Source organism: Onychostruthus taczanowskii, unplaced genomic scaffold, assembly GCF_017590055.1.
Source record: "Onychostruthus taczanowskii isolate IOZ18803 unplaced genomic scaffold, ASM1759005v1 scaffold20, whole genome shotgun sequence".
In the NCBI taxonomy this organism is placed as follows: domain Eukaryota; kingdom Metazoa; phylum Chordata; class Aves; order Passeriformes; family Passeridae; genus Onychostruthus; species Onychostruthus taczanowskii.
Window position 1 is genome coordinate 7,860,309 of NW_024499240.1, and position 25,499 is coordinate 7,885,807.

At 40.3% G+C, this 25,499-nt stretch overlaps 1 protein-coding gene across 2 annotated transcripts in view; it reads left to right on the forward strand.

Moving 5' to 3' along the window:
* UBE2E3 (ubiquitin conjugating enzyme E2 E3) overlaps positions 1-14,183 on the forward strand; it is a 55,031-nt gene extending 40,848 nt beyond the window's left edge. For both annotated transcript variants that reach the window (XM_041403448.1, XM_041403449.1), the window contains 3 exons: positions 8,699-8,831; positions 10,522-10,669; positions 11,659-14,183. In XM_041403448.1, the coding sequence (XP_041259382.1) occupies positions 8,699-8,831; positions 10,522-10,669; positions 11,659-11,756 (379 nt within the window). In that variant the 3' untranslated portion in view covers positions 11,757-14,183. The remainder of the gene's footprint in view (positions 1-8,698; positions 8,832-10,521; positions 10,670-11,658) is intronic.
* The last annotated feature ends 11,316 nt before the right edge of the window (positions 14,184-25,499 follow it).

The window sequence follows — 25,499 nt, forward strand, 5'->3', positions numbered from 1 at the left end:
GTTTTTTAGTTTTGCCTAATCAGATTCATGCCCCTTCAAAACAGGTAACTATTTTCAATTCAGCTAGTCCACATGGTGACCCCAAGCATGTCTGGAAAGGAGCTGGACTGGAGAAGGTGTCCATATTGTATGCAAGGTGGAGAAAGTCTTGGTGTATGAACTGCGAAAGAACAATCCTTTTTTGAGAAATACAGCCTTTTTCTAGTTACAGAGATTTGCATCAGACTTTTATGGCTTCAAAGTAGGTATCTGACACAGGGAACTGTGGCACAGCATTTTCTGGTTTGTTATGCTGTACAGTCTGATGTGGAAATGGATAGAGGCAAGAGGAAGAAAATACTTAAAGGTAATAATAGAATTACATTTGGAAAAAGCCTATGCTAGAGGGTTAGGAAGGCTGGACCAAGAACTGACTTAGATGCTGAAAATACAGGCTTATTTTAAATGAAAATATTCAGTGCTCACTACAGGTTAACTTTTAGGGTGTTAGAATGAAACAGCTCTTAATACAGAACTGATATACATGTATTAGAAGTCATAAATCCCCAAGCAGGTTCTTCTTATTCAGAGTGTTAATGTGTGGTAATGATGGCAAGGTTATCTGACTGGCTGATCTTGTTTTTACTTCTGCATGGGCAAGCTGAAACTTCTTTGCTGAAGTTGAAAGCTGATTTTTTAGAGGAGGGGGAAATGCTTGTAGCTCGGTTGTTGTGAAGTGATAGAGAAACCCAGTCCTGGACATCCTGGAGGTAGAGGAGGAGGTTCCACTGTGGGAGCACCAGGCATGTTGGGTGTTCACCTTCTTGACAGGTGGATACACACACATTTCAGTGAAGGTGACTTCTCAGCAATTCTCTCTTTCTTGGTCCTTCATGAAGTTCCTGAATAAATCATGTTCTATAAATTGCACTTTATCCTTTTATGATATTAGAATCAAATTTTTCCACAACATTAACGCGGTTCACAAGTTTAATCACAGAGTCTGCCTTTGGGCTTGAATTATTGGGTGGTGGTGATTCTCTAATTCACCTATGTGCTTTCTGTCTTGAAAAATACTGTTTTTAGATGTTCCTTTCAATTTTTGGAAGAAGGTACCTTCCTTAAAAAATAAAACATAATCTGCAGAGAGGTAGAAGATTTTTTTAATACATTGGTCGCATTTTTAATACATTTGAAAATGCCTACCAGTTAGGTATTTGGTGTAGCTTGATAGCTGGGGTTTTCATTTGAATAGCTTAACTTGCAGGTTTAGTCTGTTGCAATTGCCCACTTCTTGTTCTTAGGCATGAGTATTTACAAGTTTACGACATTTTTAAAGCCAGTTGTATTTTTAATTAGGTCTTTTAGTGAAATTGTTTTAGCTTCTTTCCTCCTCCATCTGAAGGGTGTGCATAAGGGATCTTGGGAACAATAGGTTTTTCTCTTTGTTGATATTAAAAGTGTTATTGAAAATATTGGGAGGAAATCCTAAACTGGATTTCTCAGTGTCACTTAGCTTTGTGACGTGAAGATTTTGCAGTGAAGGGTGGAGGTGGCTGATGCCTGAAACACGTGGATGACCCAGAACAACTGAATTACTTACTTATGATGTAATCTCCTGAGGGTAAGGTGGTGGTCTGGGATTTGGGACTTGTATGTTGCAGTCATATTCCACAGCACACATCTTCTGGATGTATTTGACACCTTAAACTAGGTACCATGTGATCTCAGGTACCATGTGATTCTTTCAGTGTGAATTGCTAGAATCAGAATGGAGGCTAAACACACTGAAAAACAAAATGTGTGTGTATCCCAAATGAGTTTTGTTTGTGCTAGAGAGTTGAGAAGAATCCTTTCTCACAGAAGAAAAGCAAAATTTTCCATGTTTGCTAAACCCAGGTTCATCAGTAAATTGACTGGAAGAAAAATGGGAACTGTGTACCTGCTAGATAAATTTCTTCAACGAAAGAAATTCTTCAATGATTTAGCCCTAGTACAAATTGAGTTTTATATCAACAGCAAGAAAATAGTGTTTTGACACTAGCACTACAGGTCTTTCAACACTGATGAAAGGGATCTGGTCTTTTATTTTATGCTAAATTAAAGCTTTGTTATTATGAACACATGGTGGAGTAGCAGGAAATGTTTCCCTTTACTGACTGTCCTGCTCTCTGTTTTATTAGGTAGTATGGATAATTTCTCCAGTGTAGGCATATGGGAGGGATTTCTGTGCATGTTTCAAGTTAGTTCCTGCTGAACATTTATTTTAAATTTCTTCATGCCTATGAGATTTTTGTGTTCAGAAACAACTCACATTTGGTAAACTTTTTTGTGTATTGCCTGGATTCAACTCCTCTGTCAGGAGCATAGACACAGAAAATCTGATGTGTTTCATTTCATGGTTTAAGTTAAGTATTTCTGTTGTAATTTAGCAAATTGCGTTCTGGTATTTAGTTACTTTTTCAAAAGAAAAATTACAGGAATTCTGCCTCCGTAATTGGCTTGGGTTGTTCTGGAAGATGGAAGGAGCCTGCACAGACTTCTAACTGCAGCAAGAAAGATCCTAGGAACTAGCAGGAGAAAAGTAATCTAAAGCTATTGTAGCAATGAACCAATTTAATGGGGCTTTAGGCAGTGGAAAAACTGTCAGCTTTCCAAAATACATTTCTGGGATTTTCTACATATTACAGCTTTGATGGAATTAGCAAATGATTTTTTACTTAACTTCCTTTGGTAACAACAGTGTAGATTCTTCTAGTAATGGCAAGTTTAGCACTGGAGGTTCTAGTGGTGTAAAACACATCTTTCCCTTCAGGGTGATTAATAGCAGATCTGCACTGGCTCAGGTCCTCTGGTGGTACAGTGTGACCTGAACCAAACACAACCACATGGTTACATTTCTAAGCCAGAGCAAGCAAGTAAAGTTCATGCTGGCTCTGGCTGCACGAGGGCAAATGGCACCTGATTAAGCATGAAGCTAATAATCCATGAATGGTTTTTGAACGTGTATGGTTTGGCCAAGTTAGTTTAGGATGGATCAGCACTTTGCTTGGAGTAGCCATGCTGTTTTTGAGGAGCTCTCAAGTTGCACTTGCTTTGCATTGAGCCATGTCCTTGGGCACAAGTTCTGCACTGCTTTACAACCAGCTGAATTATCAGGGGATCCATGAGGTAAAAACAGGTTGGGTTTGGGTTTTTTTAATGCTAATTTCTAGATTTCAATCATAAGGACATTATAGACTTTAGGGAAGTAACACAAGGAAAGATTTGTACACTGAACTAGATCCTTATATCCTCAATTCCACAGAGCCTCTGTAGGTCTGCTAGAAGCAGTAAATAACCTTTTCCAGCAAACAGATGTAGGAGGTAGTTCAGTGGCAGGTAAAATAAAAACAGTTGTAGCTATATAAAGAACACAATAGACTGAAACTTTTTCTTTGTAAAAAATTGCACTAACATATAAACCTTAGTAATAGTGAGCACCTTATCAAAATGTGTTTTCTGCACAGTTTTGATACATTGCTATAGACAGCCCTCATGTGTCCAACCACAGAAAAATGCTGTAATCCTAAAATTAGTGCTGTACTTGTAGCTCCTGCCAGTGAAACCAGAATGCTTTCTGTGTCTATAGGATACAGTACCCAGATTCTTTAAGTAGAGGTGCTTAGGCACTGGTACTGATAATATGAATGCTGAGAATAAGCACTCCAGAGAGCCTTGTAAACAAGGCATTGAAAAATAAAGAAAATGGACATTGTTATCCATGCTTGTCACAGGTCATAGAACTGAAAGTCACCCACAAACATAACCTTCTAATTAATGTTCATTTCCTTTATTGCACTCTGCACCCAAACTACAAGAGTGCCTCCACACTTGAAAAAGAGAATTAAGAAAAAAAAAGGATAATGGACAAATTTTCTTCAAAGTGTTGAAAATATGAAAGCAAGAAAATATTTTGAGCATTTTCTATTCCCATGCTTAACATTAAAACATAACTACTGGTAAGTGATTTATGCTCTCTCCAGGCCTCACTGAGCAAGCTTGCACGAGACAAAGATCCTTTGGTTGCTTGTGAGATGATTTTTTTGTTCTTTAATTACCAGCAGCATGACAGTGTATATCTGTAGATAGATAAAAAGGTGGTGTGCTGCTAGGTAGGGTTGTCTAGCTTTGTTTTTACTCACTTTCTCACTGCATGGAGGGGCAAGGAGGATTTTCTCAAGTGCTGAGCTTAGCAGCTTGAGTTGGGAGTCGGGCTCCCCATGCTGTTGGTGAAAGGTAGGTGTCACCAGAGAGATGGAACACATTGGTGTTAGGGAGCATTTAGATATTCCGGGTCTTCTCTCTATCCTGATTGTCTGGGTAGCCTGAGGGGCAAACATTAGATATCCTGCATGGTAAATATGAATCTCCACTTCTGTGATAAGTTGAAGTTACCTGAGCCTGGGGCATTTTTCTTTCACTGGAAATGAGTTCACCGAGCTCAGAAGCTGAGATGGTGAAGCAGGCAGACTCCCTACAGATGGGGTCTGCATATTTACCTGAATGGTATATACTGATGGGATCTGTCACAGCCCCTTTAGTATCTCATGGTGTCACACTGAACTAGATAATTCAACAGCTTCAGCTGAGACAGTGGTGTCCGAAACAGAGACTTTTGTGCTGGTAACATCCTGAGTGCCTTTCTTTCAGCAGGATTTGTAAAAGTCAATTTCCAAAGCTGTGTTGAAGATTTTGCAGAACTTCACTATACTGTAGCATTATGAAGTGGATTTTTCAAGCACAAGGTTGTGGAACATGCTTGAGGGCATTTTTCTTTCTTTACTTAGTGCTTTCAGTTGAAATAAGAAAAATCAAAAGAGATGTCTTATCCCTGTCTTAAAGCACTGTCTTCACTTACACTGCTGTAAAAATTACACAGTGACAGAGTTGTGGCTGAGCAGTCTGTGAAGAACTTCCAAGAGTTTTACTTCGGCTGAATCTCATTTTGAAATAAATGTTGGGAAGGATGGAGGAAGGTCTTTCCTCACATCGTTCTCACCCTAGGTGCCCCATTTGGTTTGTTAGCTGCTGCCTTTGTAATGATGAGTAGAGACCTTTTCCAGCCTTTACAGTTCTGTGATTCTGCCTGTTTGGGTATCACAGCTGAGGGTGGAGCCTTTGAGAGGAGAATGTGAGAAAATATACCACCACTTAAACCTGTGCCATGTAGGCACCCCCGGTGGTTTTTTTGAGATGTAGAGCAGCAGTACCTTTAATTCTATGATATCAATGACATTTCTCATAAGGCTTTTAGAGTCTGACAGACTCCACTGTTGGAAGCTTCCTAAAAGGGACACCCACCCCTCAGTTGTATGTTGTTGCAGACCCATATTCTATATCATAATAAAGCATAACACAGAGTTAACATCAAATTTAGCCAAATTACATTTTCTTTCATCCTTTTTCTTCTCCATTAGCACAGTTTCAGTACTATGAAGTTACGTTCTGTTGCCAGATTTAGAGCCTTGTGTTTTAGAGGAGGGCTGTTGACAGCAGCGCATTTAGTGAGTGCAGAAAGCAAAATGCTAGCAGCATCACTGTAGATAGGAAATTTCTTGTCCTAGTTTCTTGTCCTGCATTTAGTTCCATGCGGGCACTTTCAGTGCATTTTGATTTAATAAACTGTAACAAAAGCTGAACTTGGATTTCTGTAACCACTGCATTGGGAGTCTAACAGGCTTTTTGCTGTTGTGAATGCTGCTGCATCCACATGAATGCTCTTAGCACTGTTCTGGAAAAGCTGTCCTTCGTCTTCGTGAAACTTGAGAGCCAGGGTTCAGCAGAGTTAGGTTTGACAGACCTGCTGTGAACCCCTGGGCCCCTCAAGTTTAACCTCATGTCTTTTCAAATTTACCATCTGAAGTTACACTTGTAAATTAACTCTGTTCCGTGGACTAGCTTGGCTACAGCATGGTCATGAATCCTTTGTCTTATCTGAATCAGGTATATATCCCTCAGTGAAGTGGCATAATGAGTATTTGCTTAGGAAGCAGATGCAGCCAGTTAACTCTAATTTATTTTTTAAAAGCAATCCATCTTTAATGTATGAAGTAAACCTCCCTAATTTTGCAAATAATGTTTTGTCATTTCAATTAAATTGCTTTATTATTTTGTCTGAGACTTTTTAGCCCATATTGTAAAAAAATTAATCAAGTGGATTTTTTATTGAGAATTAAGTATTGGTGCCTTTACTGAATTTGTGATGTTCTGAAGCTAATTTAGGAGGACAGCAGGCTGTTAGCAATGGGCTGCACTTGTATGCTCTGTAGCCAAAACACTGAAGTTGTCATTGAGACCTGCCGCTCCATCAAGATTTTGTGTTTTGTGGCTACCAGCTCATGGATGCCCTAGCTCTGACTTGGTAATTGATTACCAGATAGTTTGACCCTGGACTGGTGCTGCACTTAATCGTGACTGATTCACTGGGCTGAAACATGTCGCTGATTTGATACATCCATTTCATTAATTTGACTGAAATCCGTCCAGCCGTTGGAGGTGCGTGAAAGAAAGCTACCTGACGTGCCGGGCAAGAGCGCTAACCTCTGCATTAAACTATAAAGCAGTCATTAGGACTTCTTATACTGAAATTGATTTGATCCACAGAAATTTGGTTTTCAAGCACAATACTAATTAGCTGTAAGCTTGGTGAATGTCAAGAATTAATTGAAACATTTCAGTGGCCTGTGTGGGTTTTAAATGTTGTCGTTATTGCCCCAATATTTTCAGTTCTTACACTAATTGGTTTTTAGGGAGCGTGAATAAAATTATCTTCTGGAGTGACTGATGGCACAAATGGTTCATTGCATTACCAAAAATGGACCTGTTTGCTTCTAGATTTCCTTTTTTTTTCCTTAAAATGTATCTAGTATTTTCCTTCCACTTTTATGTATGCATTACAAATAGAAAGTAAGATTTTAGACCCAAACTTTATTTTTGACAGTACGTGTAGGTTTTTTTCCCTCTAGCTGTGCTCTGGAGGCCAGCATTCTATTGTTACCTAATTTAATTTTGGCAACAGGAGAATAGCTACAGCTTCATAAAATAATTTTTTGTTTTTAATTAAATAGGATGTCATCCAAATTCTATGATTATTTTGTCCTGTTTATGCAAGAACTGCAACATTTGGTACATGAAATGTCTACAAGATAAAGAGCATCTTGGAAAATTATGAATTGAAAGTGAATTCTTAATCAAAATTAGCATTTTTTTCTCAAATATGATCTTCATGTAAAAATAGCTAAATTTTGGCAGGAGGACAATTGCAGATCCATAGTGCAGACTGCTCATATTCCGCGTCTTGGATGAGTGTCTCCATGTTTCACTACATAGTAAGGATGGATGTCCAACATGTTGTGTTACAGACTGCAAACATGTATGACAAATATGTGAGGTGACATGACACAGGAAGAGCCTTCTGTTTGTAGGGAGTTTCCTCTGTGTGTTGAGCAGTTCCAGAAACCACAAGTTCCCAGGCTCCAGTGTGGTGCCATGCCCTGTCACTCACTTCATGTGCAGTTCATGTGTGACAGTCCTCAGGGCCTGTTCCTGGGCACCACAGAGGGAGAAGGTTGGGGCTGCTTTAGCATGTCTGGGAAATGGAGGTGGTGTCTGGGAAACTGCCTGGGTGGGGAAAACTGAAAGGATCTTTTACAGTGCTGTGTTATTGGCTTATCTGCATGGATGTGATCGAGCCACTGTGTCTGCATGAGTTCAGTGCTGTTGCTCTCCATAACAGTCAGCTCAGTAAGTCTGGCTCTCAGCAGGGTGGGTTCAGGACCCTTTGTGGAAGGTTAGGTTAATTTTTATCCAGGCTTGCTAAAGATCTGATTTTTTTGGTGATTGTTCCTTTGGGGGGCAAGGGGGAGGGGTTTATTGTTTGGTTAGGGGTTTTTCTGAGGAGGTTAGATGATTACTGTGTGATAATAGCATTAGTGACATCTCAGAAGTTGAGAAAATGCTGGGTTCATTATCCATTCTTTCAAACCTTTACTTTAATAATTAATTATACAGTAACCCTTCCCCTAGTGAGAAATGCATTCTTAAAATAAAATATTTTTGGCTCGTTGTCTCATTGCTGATTGCCCAGAGGCATAACACAAATATATCCTGAAGAAACAGTTATTTGGAATGACTGCTGCAAGAAGCCCAGTTCCACGTTACTTGATTCTCTCACCCTTCCCCAGTTTTGCTGCCCAAGGGTATAACATTTCACTCTAGCCTATGAAACAAGTAGCAATAAATGTGTATCAATATACTTGGAAGCCACGTTTTTTATGAAGGTGTGATCTGTTAAATGCTTAGAGAAGATGAATGTGGTCAAGATGTAAAACTCCTTTTGTGTACGAATGTGGTGGCATGGAAAGGGTGTGTGGAAACTCAGAGCAATGACATACTCAAGAAAATAGATCTGGGGATATGTTTTGGACAGTGAAAAACCAGTAGTGAGTGCATGGTCATTCTATTTCATTGCTCTCTCTCCAAAGGGACAGCAGAGTACCCAGCTTTTGTCCAGTTTAAAACACCTAGCTGACTGAAATCAGCTGGAAATTGGGCAGGTGTTAAAAATAATCAAATGGTTTTTATTCAATAAAATGAATGCTGAAGGAAATCTATAAAATGCCTCTCTCAAAGGTACATCTGACACTTTCTTTCCCTCTCCTCTTTTTTCTTTACACAGTGCCGGTCCTAAAGGAGATAACATTTACGAATGGAGATCTACTATACTTGGACCTCCAGGTTCTGTATATGAAGGAGGCGTTTTCTTCCTGGATATCACATTTTCATCTGACTATCCATTCAAGCCACCAAAGGTAAGGGTAAGGATTTGTATCGTGCTGATCATTTTTTCATGAGAGAAGAATACAGCTTGCAGCCAAGTGACTGCACATCGCTTTCTGAATATCAGATTTGTTTATGGTGTCTTGAAAACTACAAGGTCCAAAATCTTGGCTTGCAGTCTCAGAAAAATCCCGTCTAATTTACTTCTTGATTACCACTGTCAGTACTGATTTCCAAACTTCACCAAGTGATAAATGAGGTGATAATTCTGATCAACAGGTAAGATTGAAGAAATTTTAGTTCTAGTAGAAGAAAACACAAGACCGTCTTATGTTCGCTTCTTGTCATTGTAGCTACTAAAATATGTGTATAATAGTCTTTCCTGTTATGAGCCTGGTTCTATATTAAATATTATCAGTATTTTTTTAAAAAATCAGAAAAAGCTAAAGTAAGTTCACGTAGAAAACTGGAACATTATATTGTGACTTAAAATTGGGTAAATTAGTGTGATGAATTTCCATTATTTTAAAATGTCTATTTACTACTGCTAAAATCAGCAGTCTTGTTTGATAATGTTTCTGAGCAAAAGCTCTTTTTATTAAATTAAACAAATCTTAAATTAAAATGTCAATTCCTTGCTCAGAAATAGTTTGGACACCTAATAAATTGTAATTTACTAATGGATATGAAAGAATTTAAAGGTCATTCCCTTTTCCCCTCCCTTACTGTCAAATTACAACTCTTCACCAAGTCACCAGAAAAGACACTGCAAAACTGTCACGACTGAATACATTTTATCACACAACATTCTACGACTTACACCTTGGGGGCCATAATTATGTTACTATAAATTGAATACCTTTTTTCATCCCTAGAATGATTGCAACATAAAGAATATACGCTCTGTATTAATATGTTCTGAATTAAGAATGTTATACTGAAGTGGTGCACAGTTTTAGACAAATTCCTCATTCAAATATTTTAGATTTTTTTAGAGCATGATAGTTTTTAAATTTTCAGGATATATTGTGGATTCCACTTCCGCCAGTCAGTATGAAAAAGAAAAAAATCCATATGTTCTTGTGCTTTGTATAATTAAAGCAGTTACATATTTCTCACTTCTTATTTGTGCAGTATGTTCAAATGCTCTATCCATATTAGTCTGATATAATTTAAGGATGAATTTAGTTAGTGTAATAGCATTGTTTTGGCTGTATATTATATTCTGCCTAATGAAGGTAAGTTAATTAATTCCATTGTTAATTTAAAATTTTAATTTTCATGGTCTGTATTTAGGCTTTTGAAAGAAAGAAAAAGATCAGCTAATACTGCACATGCAGACAAATTCTGTTTACTTCTTCACCTTCAGAAACTACAGTAAAGTTACATTTGTGATTAGAATGTTCCTGACATGTGGTATGTTCATTAAATACCTACCATACTATAAAGTAGGTCCTTATTTTTGTGGGTACCGTACAGAGAGCCTGTGTGAAAGCAGTTTATGCCCCTAATCTCATCATGGTAGGTTTCTTAAAGGCAGCCCAGGCTACAGAAAATAGTCACTCTTCTGTTAAACAATTGTGATTTGGAAACCAAGCAGAGAGGAGCTGCATCTGCAGAAGCCCTGCAGAGCTGGGAATCCCACAGGCTGCTCAGAACCAAGGGACACCATCCCTGGGCAGCACTGAATGACTCTCTCTGTCTCTTATGCTGTGATTTCAGGTTACTTTCCGCACCAGAATTTATCACTGCAACATCAACAGTCAGGGAGTCATCTGTCTGGATATCCTGAAAGACAACTGGAGCCCTGCTTTGACTATTTCAAAGGTTCTGCTGTCTATTTGTTCACTTCTGACAGACTGCAACCCAGGTAAGGAGTTGATAGTTCACTGAGAGACTCTCAGTCATTTGACTTAGTTGCCATGGAATGTAATTTGTATATTTGATTGCATCCAGATTAAATAAAATTTAATATATTTTTTTAATTTGCGATGAAGCGCTCCATATTGGATGTGGTCCTACTTTTAATGATGCTTTTCACTCCTGTGACACAAACAAAGTAAATAGTACTAAGTCGTTTTTTTTCCAAGATATGATGGAGAAAATAAGCTGATGTCATTGAAGGTCTGTATTGAAGGAGGTCCGGCAAATGAGTGTTCCATCCAGGAAAGGAGCTACATTCTCCTGACTTATAAATCCTGCATGTCGGAAGAGACTGCAGGAAGTCTCTTAAGACAGCAGTTGAAAGGCTTAATCTTGCAAATCTGAGGGGGGTGATGTTCAGAGAGAACTCTCCCTCTTTCAAAGACACTTCCTTGATCCTGTGAGGGGAGGAGCAGCAACTGTGTGACCGGTGTCGTTAGGCAATGGATGCTAATTGCCTGCGGTCAGGGCAGGAACTGAGCAGTAGTGCTAAGGGACCGTTCATTTACAGAAAGTGGTCACAGTTAGGGAGAAATAGTACAAAGCCTCTTAGGCACAAAGGCTTGATGGCTCCTGAAGGGCTCCCCTCGGTGTGTCCTGCAGCCCTAATGCTCTAACTCACTCTAGTCATGTGCACCTCCCTGACAGGAGGGTGCCAGGCAGCACTGCTGAATATGTCATGCAGGCAAAGGGCTGAAAGCAGAGCACCTGCCTGAGGCAAGATTCATTCATATGCAGATAACCACAACAGATTTTTCCTGTTTTCTTTTTCTGTTTGTTGTGCTTTGTTCATGTGTGCTTTCTTGGAAATCTCTTATAAGAGCTCCACTATATTTCTGGTCTAAACTATATTTTGGAATGGAAGCTGTGTTTTAAACTATGCTTTTACTTGGGTTTTTTTTTGGATTGTGATGCATTTTCTCCTGCCTTTTGCAGCTGACCCTCTGGTTGGAAGCATAGCCACTCAATACCTGACCAACAGAGCAGAACATGACAGGATAGCCAGACAGTGGACCAAGAGATATGCAACATAAATGACAAACTACTTGTGCAGTGTGAAGGTGCAGAAGGCAACTTTGCAGTGTGCAACAAATCTTTATAGCCTTTACAATACGGACTTCTGTGTATATGTTATACTGATTCTACTCTGCTTTTATCCTTTTGAAGACTGGGATACTGCCCCCCAAAAAGGTAAATGCTATCAAGAGTAGAAGTTTGTAGCTGTAGATTAGTTATGTTTAAAATGCCTACTTGCAAGTCTTGCTTCTTTGGGATATCAAAATGTATTTTGTGATGTACTAAGGATACTGTTCCTGAAGTCAACCAAATATTATAGTGCATTTTAGCCTAATTCATTATCTGTATGAAGTTATTAAAGGTAGCTGTAGATTACTAGGAATTATGTCATTTGTATTAAACCCAGATCTATTTCCAATATGTGGTACATGCTGTTGTGAAAACTGTTTTAACTTTTACCTATGTCAGTTTGTAATGAAAGGATTTCCTTTTTCCCTTTGTAGCTCAGAGAGCACCCAGTGTATCATCTCAAACACAATAAACATGTTCCCCAAGGAGTAGTTTCTTTGTTTTCCTATTTTAAATTAATATTTTAATAAATTTAGTTATAGTAACAAGGCAAGGCCAATGTATCACAGATCCCTGTGGATAATTTTTAAATTAATATACATAAGCAAAGACTTGCTATTAAATGTATAATGCACACCTGTGGATTAAGTTTTCCCTGGCTTGTTTTTAACAGAACAAGTGAAATTTCTAAAATTCTCTGAAATTTAATACTTTTCAGCTCTTTCTCAAGTTGAAATGATCACATTTCATATGCTTTCTCCAGAAGTTAATGTAGCTGGTTGCTTCAGGGCCAGTCCTGCTCTCGGAACAGGCTGCCTCAGTCTTGCTACAAAGGTTTTTTGCAGGAGGGTGACCAAATTAGAGATAGTCTGGTGCTTTTTTTTCTGAGTAAAGCAAGTTGGACTTGCTGACCTAGAGAACTGAGTTATCCATTGAAAAAGGTCTTCCAAAGCATGATTGAACACTGTATCATCTACCCAGAAAAGAGAGGAGTACAATGAATTTAATCAGATTTATATGACATAAAAACAGTTGTGGGGGATATAACCTTTCTTAGTGAAAATGAAATCTGTAAAAGTGTTTTAGACTACCTTTTCCCCCCTTCACTTCCTGCCTTGGAAATTTTGTAACATCTGTAAGGACAAAAATACAGCTTTATAGTACAGTTTAAAAGGTAGAGTCACTAATAGTTTTATAATTTAAGCTTTTATAGTTTGCCAGTCACAGTATTGATTATAAAAAAAAAAAAAAAAAAGACACTTGATTCCTTTAAATGATTTTTAAAATTACACTTAATTTTAAATTTTGCAGTCTCCCTTACTACCTGGTGTTTTTGGAGATAACGTAGCACTTGCATCAATAAGATGCTCTGCTCATTTAATATATGAAAGCTGAATGTTAACTATAAATATTAAATCAGTACAAAAAATACTAAAGATTTAGATCAAAAATTAACCATTACTATACAGGTCCCTGGTTTTTGTATCACATAACCTTTGACCATGAGTTGTCCACCCTACTTTAAATATTTCTACAGATGCCTGAAGGTGGCTTGAAGAACTGTGTATCCCAAATATCTCAACCTAGAAGCCAATCTCTCTTGGTAGCTACAAGATAGCTTTAGAGTTCAGGTTAAAAAGTGCAAAAGGGAATGAGAAACGGGATCTGGCAGGTGAATATGCCTAAGTCAGGTAACAGACTAATGCCAGGAGATGAAGTGCTGGAAATCACTGCTGAAGGTGACCAGAATTTCTTGTCATGTCATTGGATGTGTGAGAAATAGCACAGATTGGCAAAGAAACAAGGGGCTATCACATCTGGGCTGCACGTCTGACGTCTGCTCCCTGCTGACCATTAGTGCACTCGTGGGCCACAGGGTGCTCCTACACCACTCCAGTGACCTTCCAGTGGAGAGCAAACTATGGATTTCATGCACTAACTGTGTTGCCTACAGAATTTACAGATATTTATATCATGAAATATTCTGCTATAAAAATACAGGTTTTAATTCTAATTTTAATGTATTTTGGGTTTGTATCGTACCTACAACTTCAGATACCTAGGTGTACAAATGGGATGCCTTGTTAGTGTTGCCCCATCTTGCCTTCCTTGCAATTGGATCCTTTACACTGAATTCCCATCCTCTTTTTTTTCTTTTATTTTTTTTGTTGGTTTGTCATGATTCTGTTATTTTTTAATGTAGATTTTTTTTTTGTGTGTAAATTTTATATTTACTGAAGTAAAGGTTGTTTTGTGTAAACATTTAAACTTTAAAAGAAAAAGAAAAGAAGCTAATTTTGTTTCTCAAGTTCTCTCTGCTAAACCATGCAGTAGAAAGAAATTTGTATTGTTAAATAAATCAATTAGTTGTTAAATGAGAATGTGTGTCTGTTTTCATGGGGAGGGAAGAAACCCCTGATGGAAATATATCCAAAGCACTGGTTGTGAACAGCGTCTGGTGTTTCAAACTATTTCCTTCCTGGCTGTGCTGGGGTGAATACTGTATGCTACCAAAACATGGCACTGATCCTCTTTTATAGTTTTAAGAAGATAGAACAGAAAATTATCACCAATCACTGCGCTCTGTATTTGGGAAACAGTGAACTGAAATGACATTTTTGTGTGAAGCTGAAGATACTGTGCATGCCCTCTTCTTCTCCATCTTGGATGGGCTTTTCTTTTTCTGCTGTCTTTGAGATTTGAATGGGGAATGCATGCATCTGGCTGGGAATTCTGGGCAACTGATGACCTGGCATAAAGAGATCTGGTGTGGAAACCAGCAGTCCCAGTCTGTGACACACATGAGGAAGAGAGAAGGGTGAACACCTCTTCAGCTGAGCTGGTGGCTACATTCAGAGCAAATGAGAAGGGATGGGTAAATGTAAGTGTTTAAAAAATAAAAATACTGCATACAATGGAGAGGATAATAAATATCAGCCTTGTTGTTTCTGCACTAGCATGTTCTTGGTATCTCAGTGATGAGTGGTGTGCCTGACGTAGAGACAGTCTCACTGATCAGTTCTGAGTAGTGATCATTCCAAGTCTATAGCCAGGGAGTCACAGAAAGCAAGACCTCAGGGCAGCCCAAGCCATGGGCCAGGCTTGTGCAGCCTTGTAAGGAAAGCAACTGCACTAGGTCTGGTTCATGCTCTGCTCCCTCCCTACCCTTTGGGGGAAAAGGAAACTCTTTCAGGCTTTATGGTACACCAGTTCCTGCTCTGTACCGGCTTATTTTTGGCCATTGGTATTGCTGAAAATGAGACCAAGCTTCTTCCTTTTTTCACCTTCGTGTGTGAGAACCAGATTTGTGGCCTCTCAGAGGTGTTGTCTCATGCCTGCACCATGACAGGAAAGCTGCAGGGCTGAAGGGCTTTGCAGAGGCTGGGTGCAGTTCTGAGCCACAGGGCAGCCCTGGCTGCACAGCTTCCCCCGGGCCCTGCCTGAGTCCCCTCAGTGCTGGAGGGAAGAAAGCTGCAGAGCACAGCAGCTTCTACAAAGAGCTCATGGTCTTCTGCCCCTGGGGTTTTGTCTGCGTGAGCAGAAGCAGCAAAGGAAGGACTCCTGCCTCCAAGCTGAAGAGTGAATTCCACCATGCCTGCATTTTCTTCAGCAAAAATCATCAATGTATATTTATGTGGCTTGTGCAGGAATCCTGGACTAAAGCAGTTGCAAAGGACAGTGACAGTAGTGTGACTGAAGTGTAATTTGACTCAGCCATAAACCAGCATTGTATTTTGGCAGCCTGTGCTATAGCCAGGGAAACAGATGCATTTGAGAACTTGGCACTGCTTTATACACAGCATCCCTTCAACTTCTCCTTGGTGGCACCACTTGTGTTTGTGTTGCATGGTAACTTCCAAGGCTGAATCCCCACTCCCTTTCCTTCACTAACCACTCCTGACTGAAGGTGGCTGCAGACAGGTTCCAGTGCAACCGGAGGGATTAGGTAACAGAGCACTGCTTCCAAAGGGAGAAGCAGGGCACGGCTGCCTGACCTTGCAGTGACAGTTGGACACATTCAAGTGTTCAGCTTAGCTGAGAGACCAGATCATGCACTTGGAAAACAGTGGCTGGAACATTTGCAGCACACTGGGGCTTTTGTTTTTCTTATCCTTAAAAAGGGAAGCCTGGTTCAGCTTGTCTCTTCCCATCTCTCTGCATGCATGCATGTCTCTGGAGGGCAGCTATGACTTCCTCTGTTGCTGGGTAGAAGAGATGGTATCCAACATACTAGCAACAATTTGGGGATCCTTAAAAATAAAAACTGTCAGGATAGATAGAAGAGGCACGCACAGTATGAAATATATTTATATATATCTTCTCCCTTCATGGGGACCACAGGCTCTGCATTTAGAGGGATCTAATGTGGTGGGACCACATGCATGAATATAAAAGCATAGAGTCATCTCGTTGCTATCACTCTTCCACAGCTGAGGTGTGGATGGCCCTATCTATTTATATTGTGTTTCCAAGTATTGGGAAGGCTCTTTTAACTTTGTGGTCCAAGGTAAATACCTCATTTAACCATCCTAAATTATTACCATAACATCCTTTGACAGTTAATGCTACAGGTATGTACTGGCTGTGTGGAAAAAGCACTTGGTTAGGTAATTATTTCACACAACCTGCTATGTGAGTGCTTCATTTTATGTCTTCCAGTTTTATACTGTGAAAAATAAGGAATAACTGCATCTTTTCTCCTGGATCCCATTGATGATTTTATATGTCATCATTATTATTAGCTCCTAGTAACCTCTTTTTTCCAGGCTGGAAAGTCCTCATTTATTTAATCTGTGCTTATATGGAAGGTGCTCTGAAGATCCTGGTCACCCTTGTCTGTACAATTTGTAGTTCTGCTCTAGCTAATTTAAAGGAATGAGAGCTCCACACTGCATGCAAAATATGAACTCAGAGTTCACCTGGAACAATGTTTTCTGGTTTGATCTGTTTGCCTACTAGTTTAGAATGCTTTATTGCTTAGCTAATGCCTTCATTAAACTGCCCAGAGAGGCTGGGATCACTTTTCTGAGCAATAGCTAATTTAACCTTTTATGTAGATCTAACAGATATCTTTCCCAATATCTACTGCTTTATATTTATCAACACCAAATTAATATGTGATCTTATCTCCCTCTTCTCAGAAACATGAAATCCTTCATGACTCTTGGCAGTAAATTTTAGCTTAGTCTGCTTTGCATATTGACTCTGTGTGTGTGCTGCATGCACCAGGGGTGGGAGGTAACAGCCAAAGTAATAGCAAAGTGCAGTGGACAGGTCTGACTGCCAAGAAGTGATGGGTCCCTGAGGACAAATTATCATCTGGCTTCTGAATGGCACAAATTAAAGCAGCTGCCAACCGTTTTCATCAGTCTGGGCTTTGTCTCCCTCTACAGAACAAATGTCAGGTCATTATTTAAAGAGGATCTCAGCGTGGGTAAATTTCCAGAGTGCTGAATGAGCTGTCATCCTGGAGATTAGTTTCCTGGATATCATATAGGTAGACAGGATGAATCACAAATCTTGTGGGAGACCATTCCTGTTAACACAGCCATTGAATGTATGTCTGAAGGATACTGTTGGGCTGGAAATCTGCAGCCTAGCATGCATTCACAGTGCCAGGCAGTGATAGTGGGGCTGCAAATGTGGAAGTGATAAATGGGAGGGGAATGAAGCTACTGTTGAAGTACAGCGGAGTGTGGTGGTATTTCTTACACTCAGGAAGGCAGCTTTGTGCAAGTGCAGAAGTCTAGAGTGTGTTTATGTATTCCAGTGTTTAAAATGTGTGTACTTTTGTGAAAACTTGCACCAAATTGAGACTCTTGACTACATGCTAAATAAAGGTTACAAGTACTTACAGTTCCTAATTTATAGGCAGTGGACTTTAAGTGACAGACAATTTTTAAATTGTAGTCAGTTTCTGAGGAGAAGTATTAAAACACTCTATGCTATTCTGCTCCTACCTAGGTTTTCCTGTTAACTGGGAAGGAAATGTACTGCCATTTCACTGGAATCATCAGTTATCACAGAAAAGTGACATTTTTCTTCTATTCACTATTACATGTTGCTGTTTTAAAACAGCTTTTTTTTTCATCAGTATGGATTTGATGAAGAACTAAAAACATTAAGGTATCAATTAAGATCCATTCATTGTTTCAGTGGATATTTTACTACAAAAATGATGTGAATTAACGTTCTTAAATGAAAAACATTAGTGTCTCGACCCAACCATATAGAAAAACTAAAGTTAGGACAAAACAAGTCCAGTGCTGGCCTTGTTTAGTCCAGCAAATTTCCTACCTTTCCATGTGGGGGGGGAAAAAAAAAAAAAAAAAAAAATGTAAATACGGAGCCAGGGAAACCGTGAAAACCCGTGAGAAGTTTTCCCGGAGTCGCCTTTCCCAGACGCAGCTGTAGGGGCGGGTGGCACGCCGCGCGGTGGCGCTGCCGCACCGGCTACGGCCGCGCCGGGGCCCGCCGCAGCCTGGCGCTGTCCCAGCCCCGCAGGCCCGGCCTGTGCCGAGCTGCGCGCCGGGCTCCCCTCGCCCTGCAGAGCGGCGGGAGAGGCTGCGAGCCCGCACCGGCACCCTGGGTACAGGAGGGCGAGACCCCGCGGCCCGGGGCTTTCCCTGCCCGTGGGGATGGAGGCCTGCGGGAGGGATTGCTGCCTGTTCTGCTCAACAACCACCGCGCGTTGCGCTCTTAAGGACAGACGACTGGCTTTAAAATGTAGCTTTACCCCAAAATTGTTAAAGATTAGAAGCTGCAATAGATTAAGTGAAGTAGCTCTTCCTAGTCCCATACTCCATCTCTCTCAAGTTCATTAAGCTGCTTAGCTCCACAAAGTTAAATAGCACTTACGTAAATCCAGCAGCCTAGGGGAACGGGAGGCGTTGGTGCACTGGCCGGTGTCACCTTGCTCATTCTCTCGCAATTCTTCTCTGTCTTCTCAGACAGACGGACCATATATTTAGAATAGTGGTGCTGCTGCACTTAGATGCCACTGCTTCCAAAGAACAGGCTGTCAAAGAAAATAAACATGCAAGTTCAGAAGATATATTTTCAACTATCTTTCAAAGTTAAATCTTTGCAGATGGATAGATTTAGTCCAGATGGAGTAAAATATCATATTCAATTTCTATTTTGTTTAGGAAATTAAATATTAGACTCCTAGCATCAGTAAGTTATTTTCCCTCTTTTTATAGGCCACGTTCATTCATATGTCCCACTCTAAAACCAGGCCTTGCTGGCCACTGGTTTTCTCTCAGTAACAAAGGATTCTGATGGTGCTGCTTCCTTTCCTCCTTTGCAGTCTGTTCTGCTGCTTGGGCTCAGAGTTCATCCAAACCTGTGGCATTTGTAAGGGGACTACTGCTCTGTAGGCCAGCAAGGCCTTTCCAAGATTTTGACATGTATGTGGCCACTTGAAGGGTAACCTCAGCTAAACATTGCAAATGAGGTAAAGCTCACAGAGGTGACTTGTGTCTCTCTCAGCTTTCAGCCCCAGTGATACCCTTGCCTACTCAGCCATAGTGCCTGATGCTGTTCCTGTTTACCCCTCCGGCAGCAGTTCCCCAGTGTAACAAATGGAGTTGTGCTGGTCTGGCACTCTCTGTTTAAAAATGACGTATGGTTAAGTATTTTAAATTTACCAAATTACTAATGATTTTCAAAGACTTTAATTGAGTGATTATAGCAGCCATTGATTTTGCAGGCTTCAACCTACACTATAATTCAGACACTCTGCAAAGGAAGTCATGCACAATCAGATTTAGCCATCATTCACAGTGAGGCCTGTGCAATTACCATTGCAAACATCAGGTATTGTGTTTGCTTTATTAACTTATATTAGGAACCTGTAGTGAAGCTGTGAAATAGCAATTGTCTTAAGATATTTCCTGTGGTAGGGTTTTTATTAAAGACATTTACATAGCCATAAACTGCAGAGGAGGATGTTTGATGCAAATTGTTGAGATTTATGTTTGAATGTATTGTACTGTCTGCAAATGTGCTGGAAATCCTATAAAAGTACTGCTACATCCACAGACTACATTGGGAGAAACCAGTACTGCCTGGCTGTGGCCTTTTTAAGCATTTAGCAATTTTGCTAGTCAGCAGTAGTGCTTTGAAAGCTGGTTAAAAATGATCAGGTTTTTGCAATCAGGCCAGGATTCAGTTTGGAAGTTGGACACAGGGCAGTACTGCGAGAGGTCTCATGACACTATACTTGACCCTAGGCACTGCATGGCCTATCTGCCCCATCCCTTCTTGCTCACTCCCTTGGGGTATTGGGCCTTCTACCTGCTGTTAAGTCTGGCTAGACTTTGGGAACCTTTAAATTTCTAGTTAAAGGAGGAGCTACAAAGAAAGGATGAACGTTTCACAACCTAACTCAGTTTTTTGTATAATGGCAGTCATTCAGAGCTAAGGAACATTTGCCACACAGTAACATAAAAACACTCACAAAATAATGTCCCAGCATATGTCACAGCTGAGATAGCCATGGCACACAGAGCATCACCATACAATTTCAGAAGGCTTTAAGCATTTGCCCAAAAAAGTATCACCATACCGCATCAGAAGGCTTCACGCATCTGCCCATACAGAGTACTACCACACCACCTCAGAAGGCTGCAAGTACCTGCTCTTTCTTAGTCTTCAGCACAACCTTTTATACCATCATTAATGCATGGCACCTGTGTGCCCTCTGTTCCCTTTGGTGGTTGGTCAGTGCACCTGGGCACTCCATGGCTCATTACCTTCAATAGCAGTCACCTGTCCTACACAGGTGCAGCCCATTGGGGATGAGACTCAGCCTCAGCCCCGCTCCCAATTACCACAAACTGTTTACCTACAAAATGAGAATCAAATGAAAAAGTTATTTGAGAGTAATTTGACAAGCTATTCCTTGGCATTAAAGCCCCAGCTCTTCAGAGGGAGTGGATGAAGTCCTGGTAGTGTCCAGCAATGCACACATTTGTGAAACATAAAGCCCTGGAGACAGGAAAGTTTAAAATTCCACAAGCTTACTAACTGCTCTCACCTGCCAGGACTGACTTTTACTGTGAGGATCTGACTGTCTCTTGGAATCTAAGGCTAATAATTTTTTTCATTGCAGTCAACTGATGGGACTGAATTTGCTCTTTTCACGTCTTTTCCCCCTGTTATTTTCACCCTTAAATTTACAGTAGCTTCTGCTTTTGTTGTCATACAATTGACTCTGTCCTTCCCAGCCATTTTTAGTGATGCATTATGAAAGAGGCTTTGGGAGCTGCTTCTGCTGGTTTAAGACTAACAAATTTACTGTAGTAAGTGCCAAGCAGGCTGCGAGCACCAGATGAGTACACCTTCCTTGTGGCATATGCACCAGTACAAAAGATTTTTCTCCCAAGACCATTCTTCCAAGCCTCACTAATATTTTCTTTACCATCCACTTTAAGCGTTTTGAAAGAAGAGTTAATTTCCTTCAATTTGTTATTATGAAATACTAATGTGAGGGTAGCGCTTCAGTCTTAAATTAATATAAGGTTAACACGGCGGCTGAGTGATGGGGAAGCAGAAGTGGCTCTGGCTGGCATGCAGAAGGTCCCTGGAGGCCATCACACTGGCAAGAATTATTGCCTGAAGGGCAATTACATTGGCAAGCATCAGCTGGAGCACAGTGCACCCTACTTTCTCACCTCATCATGCCAATTCATGCCGCCAGCTTTGTTCTGACACCCATCCTCTATCACAGGAGCAGGTGGCAAGGAGCCAGCTATGCTCAGCATGGGAGTCTGTGCTCCTCAGAGAGCCCATAACTGAGGGCCAGCTCAGCCTCCACTGTGGCTACAAAAATCCAACACAATGCAAAGGGCAGAAATAAAGCCCAACTGAATAAAACCCAAAAGTTTGGACTAGTCTGTGTAACTTTTCTGTGAACAAGAGGAACAAGGCAGTGGGAGCAAAGAAAATAAAACACATTCTGGAGCTAGACCTGACTGGTGGCAAATTGACAGATGGACAGCTCTACTCATCCTCCTCCCAGGGAAAGGGGTGGTCATTCGACTGTGAGACAAAAGACATGGACAGGATGGTGCAGACTTCCCCTCCTGGCTTCCATCCTGCCATCTTCTGAGCCCACTGGGCTTTTATTGCTCTCATCCCTCTAGGGTTAGGGGTGGGAGGCAGACAAAGCCTGGCTCTGGGTTGGAGAGCTATAGAATGGAGGCCACCAAGGGAGAGGCCGTGCTACCCAAATACTGGTCTCTGCTTGAGCTTATCCTCTGGTCCCTAGCAAGGTGTCTCAGGCTCAGCCTGAGATGGGTTAGGGATAAAGGACTAGGGTTAGGGATAAATCTGATTCTGAAACTGTTGGATTATTGTACATTTTGTTTAATAAATTAAGAAATTATGGGAAAACTGGAAGTCTAAGATTGAGTGGCCACAGAAAGTACCTGAAAATGAAAAAGAGAAGCACCACAGCTCTACTTGTTGCAGACAAAATGTTATTTTTGCAGAGCTATCCTGTAATAGTGCCCAAAATATGCTGTCATTTTTTCTAAGGAAAGCAGGACATTTTTTGAAAAATAAAATAAATAAAAAATCAATACCACAGTTTAGTCATCATCCTTGAATGTTTACTCACCCCTTACTGGCACTTTGCTTGCCCTATACATCGTTTTTAAATGCCCTCAGCATTAAGAAATGAATGCTCTTTTTCTGGTGGAACTCAATCTTAGCTGAAAATATGGAGGAAAAAAAGTGGTAAGAAGGAAAAAAATAAGTATTTTATTTTACACATATGTGTAGTGAATAGCCCAGATGTCTTCCATGAAAGATTTGAACATCACCATCTAAATTTTTCTCTTGGCCCTATACCAGCTGCACCAACCCAACAGATACTGTGCACTGCTGCAGATGTGGGGGATTTGAGCCTACACTAAATGAAAAAACAATCATTCAACATATATCAGGCATCACATTGTTAGGCCAATAGGAAGCCCTGCCAGCCCCTCTCTTCTCCACCCATTCAGTGGCTACTATCATGCACTGAGGACTAAAGACTGTGCCCACTGAGAGCTGCAATTTCCAGCCCTCTAGCAGCTGACAAATGATTGACAGGCCAACCCAACTCATTAAACCAGGAAACAAGGAACATAGGGAAAACAAGGTTGTGGTTTTATGCAGCTGCTTTACATTACATCAGCTCAGTGTGGGGTCAGATATGTGCTAGAGCTCATGCACAGGCATGGGTGAGACTGCGTAGCTGTGAGCAGGGGCAGAGACACAGAGACGGGGTGGGAAGATGTCTGCCCTTCTCAGCAAAATGAGCTGCCTTCTTCCTGCAGAGTGCTTAACTGCTTTCTTAAATATAAATCAGTCCTAAACTGGGGCCTGTAAGCTTTTTAAGATGGGGACTCTGTCTTCAGATTTGAAGGTGCTCTGCTCCTGTCAAACAACTGCGGTTCTTCCTTTCCTTTCGCATTGCTTTCTAGTGATATCCAGTTGCGTTCAATTACAAATAACCTTGGAAATCTGGCACAGGTAGATCTTCCTGATTAATTATCAGGAATGTCATATTAAACATTACATTATCTCCACTCCTTTAACAGATAAGTCCATTATCTCCTGTCGGTGTCTGGTCAATTTTCCTCTCTACTGAATGCTTCCGTTTCATGATGGAGAGGCACATGCTAGAGCAGGCATTTCTAAGGCCTTATTTATTACCTGTCTGTGGTGCTTTAGCTCTCTCATTTAGACTTCATGACTTATAAATGGACTCAAGTTACATAGTGAAATAAGTTGTCTCTCTCTTCAAATACAGATCCTGTTTTATTTTATTATTTCTTATTCATGATATTTATTTGTTCTTTTTCAGACAGAGTGATGTCAGCAGGGTTTACTAATAGCTACAGAAATGTGCGTTTTTCTTTCCAGTCTTTAGTAGAATTATACACAGCTGCATCTTTTTCTCTAGGCTGTGAGTTGCATATTTTTTCACAGCATTACCTTTTTTTTGATACCTGTAGCCTAGAAAAAAAACTAGCAGCATGGTCTCCATATCTATTTTAACTTCATAAATATCTCTATTACCTAAAAGTGGATTTGAATGTGTACCTGCAGCACATGTAGAGGCATGATTTCTCACTCTTTTTTACTGCAGGTTGGAAAGTATATTCAGTGTCCATTCCCCTCACTCATCACTGCTAGGTACTGGATAGTGAGTTCCAATGGACAGCAATCAGTAATACACACTGCAGCTACCCTTGGTTCACATTTCGCTCTTTTTCTTTCTTATTTGTCCGGGGACAACAGTGCCAGGCACTCCAGCCCCCAGCACACAGTGTCAGCTACTGTAGTGTCATACACAGAGATGCTCAGCATGAGGATATGAGGAAGGTTTCCTCTGAATGCATAATTACAAACTAGTTAGGCTTCTCACACAGAAGTCATGCTCAGGACCTGTGTGTTCACTTTGGGAAGAATAGTGCTGAAGGAGCTGAGGAGGTGGGAAGGGAAGCATGCAGAAATTAGCAGCCGTTATGGACTGTGCAAATAGAAGTTGGTGCGGTTTCAGATTCTGGGAGGACTTGAAGATTAAGTCATTTGGATAAGAAACATCAAATAATAAAGTAGCTCCTGGGCCCTTGCCTAGAATTTCAAGTGCAGTCTTTCCCAATGTTTATATTAATATGTTTGCGTTTTTTTCTCAATTCTGAATAATCTAGCTCAAAATGACCAAATTTTATGTGAGGTCCCGTTCCAGCCTATTTTTTCAGATGCATTTACACCAGCTAATTGGGGGAATGATCTGGTCAGTTTGGGCTTTTGAACTCAAACCTCCATGCTCCTGAGCATGTCATCTACTCCAGAGTTGATTCATTGCTAATTAGCACATATCACAGGGACATAACCTTTGGAAAATACTGCTGATGCACAATGCATTTCAACAGAGTATCCAGCACTGAGATGTGATTTGTTGGGAACACTGTTATAAATATTCTTTTGCACAAGAGAAGCATGGCTAAGAAGAAAACCTTATCTAATCCTGTTTTATGCCACATGCCAGATTAAATGTATCAATTGCTATCATAGAGGATCCAGATGTAAACCTGATGTCAGCTTTAAATGATATTCTAATTTTTTAAAAATATAAACCCTGTGGCTGAAATGTTTTTTATGGTTTCTCTTTCCCATGTTGGATTAACACATCAACAGCTGTGAAAGAATGTTTCCAACCAGACTACAGAATCTTATTATTGAAATACTGTCCATACATAATGTCCAACAAAAGAGAATTTTAAGTCTTGAACTCTCTGCCTCTGCATCAAACTTGTTTTTCTTCAATGAGGAAAAAAAGAACTTTTGCTCAGAAAGATAAAGCAGGGAACACTTCATAGTGCAGGGATGGTTAGAAACAAAGGTTTTGCAAATTTTATGAACAATGCAAAAGTAGACCCATAAACCCCATAGCTCTACAAAAATTTTCAGTAAATACATATGTACACTGTGTAGGGCGTTTCCCTTTACCACTGTTTTGTTCTCATACACACCTATGTGAAACTAGAATCACTTCCCCCAAGCTGTTCTGCTTTAGACATTTTCATTTTTCTGTGCATGAATTTCTGATTTCCTCTCTTTACATTTTGTATTTATCTATTTCTTTAGTCCCATTTATAGAGTCCTCCTTTCAGTCCTCCTTCAATTGCACT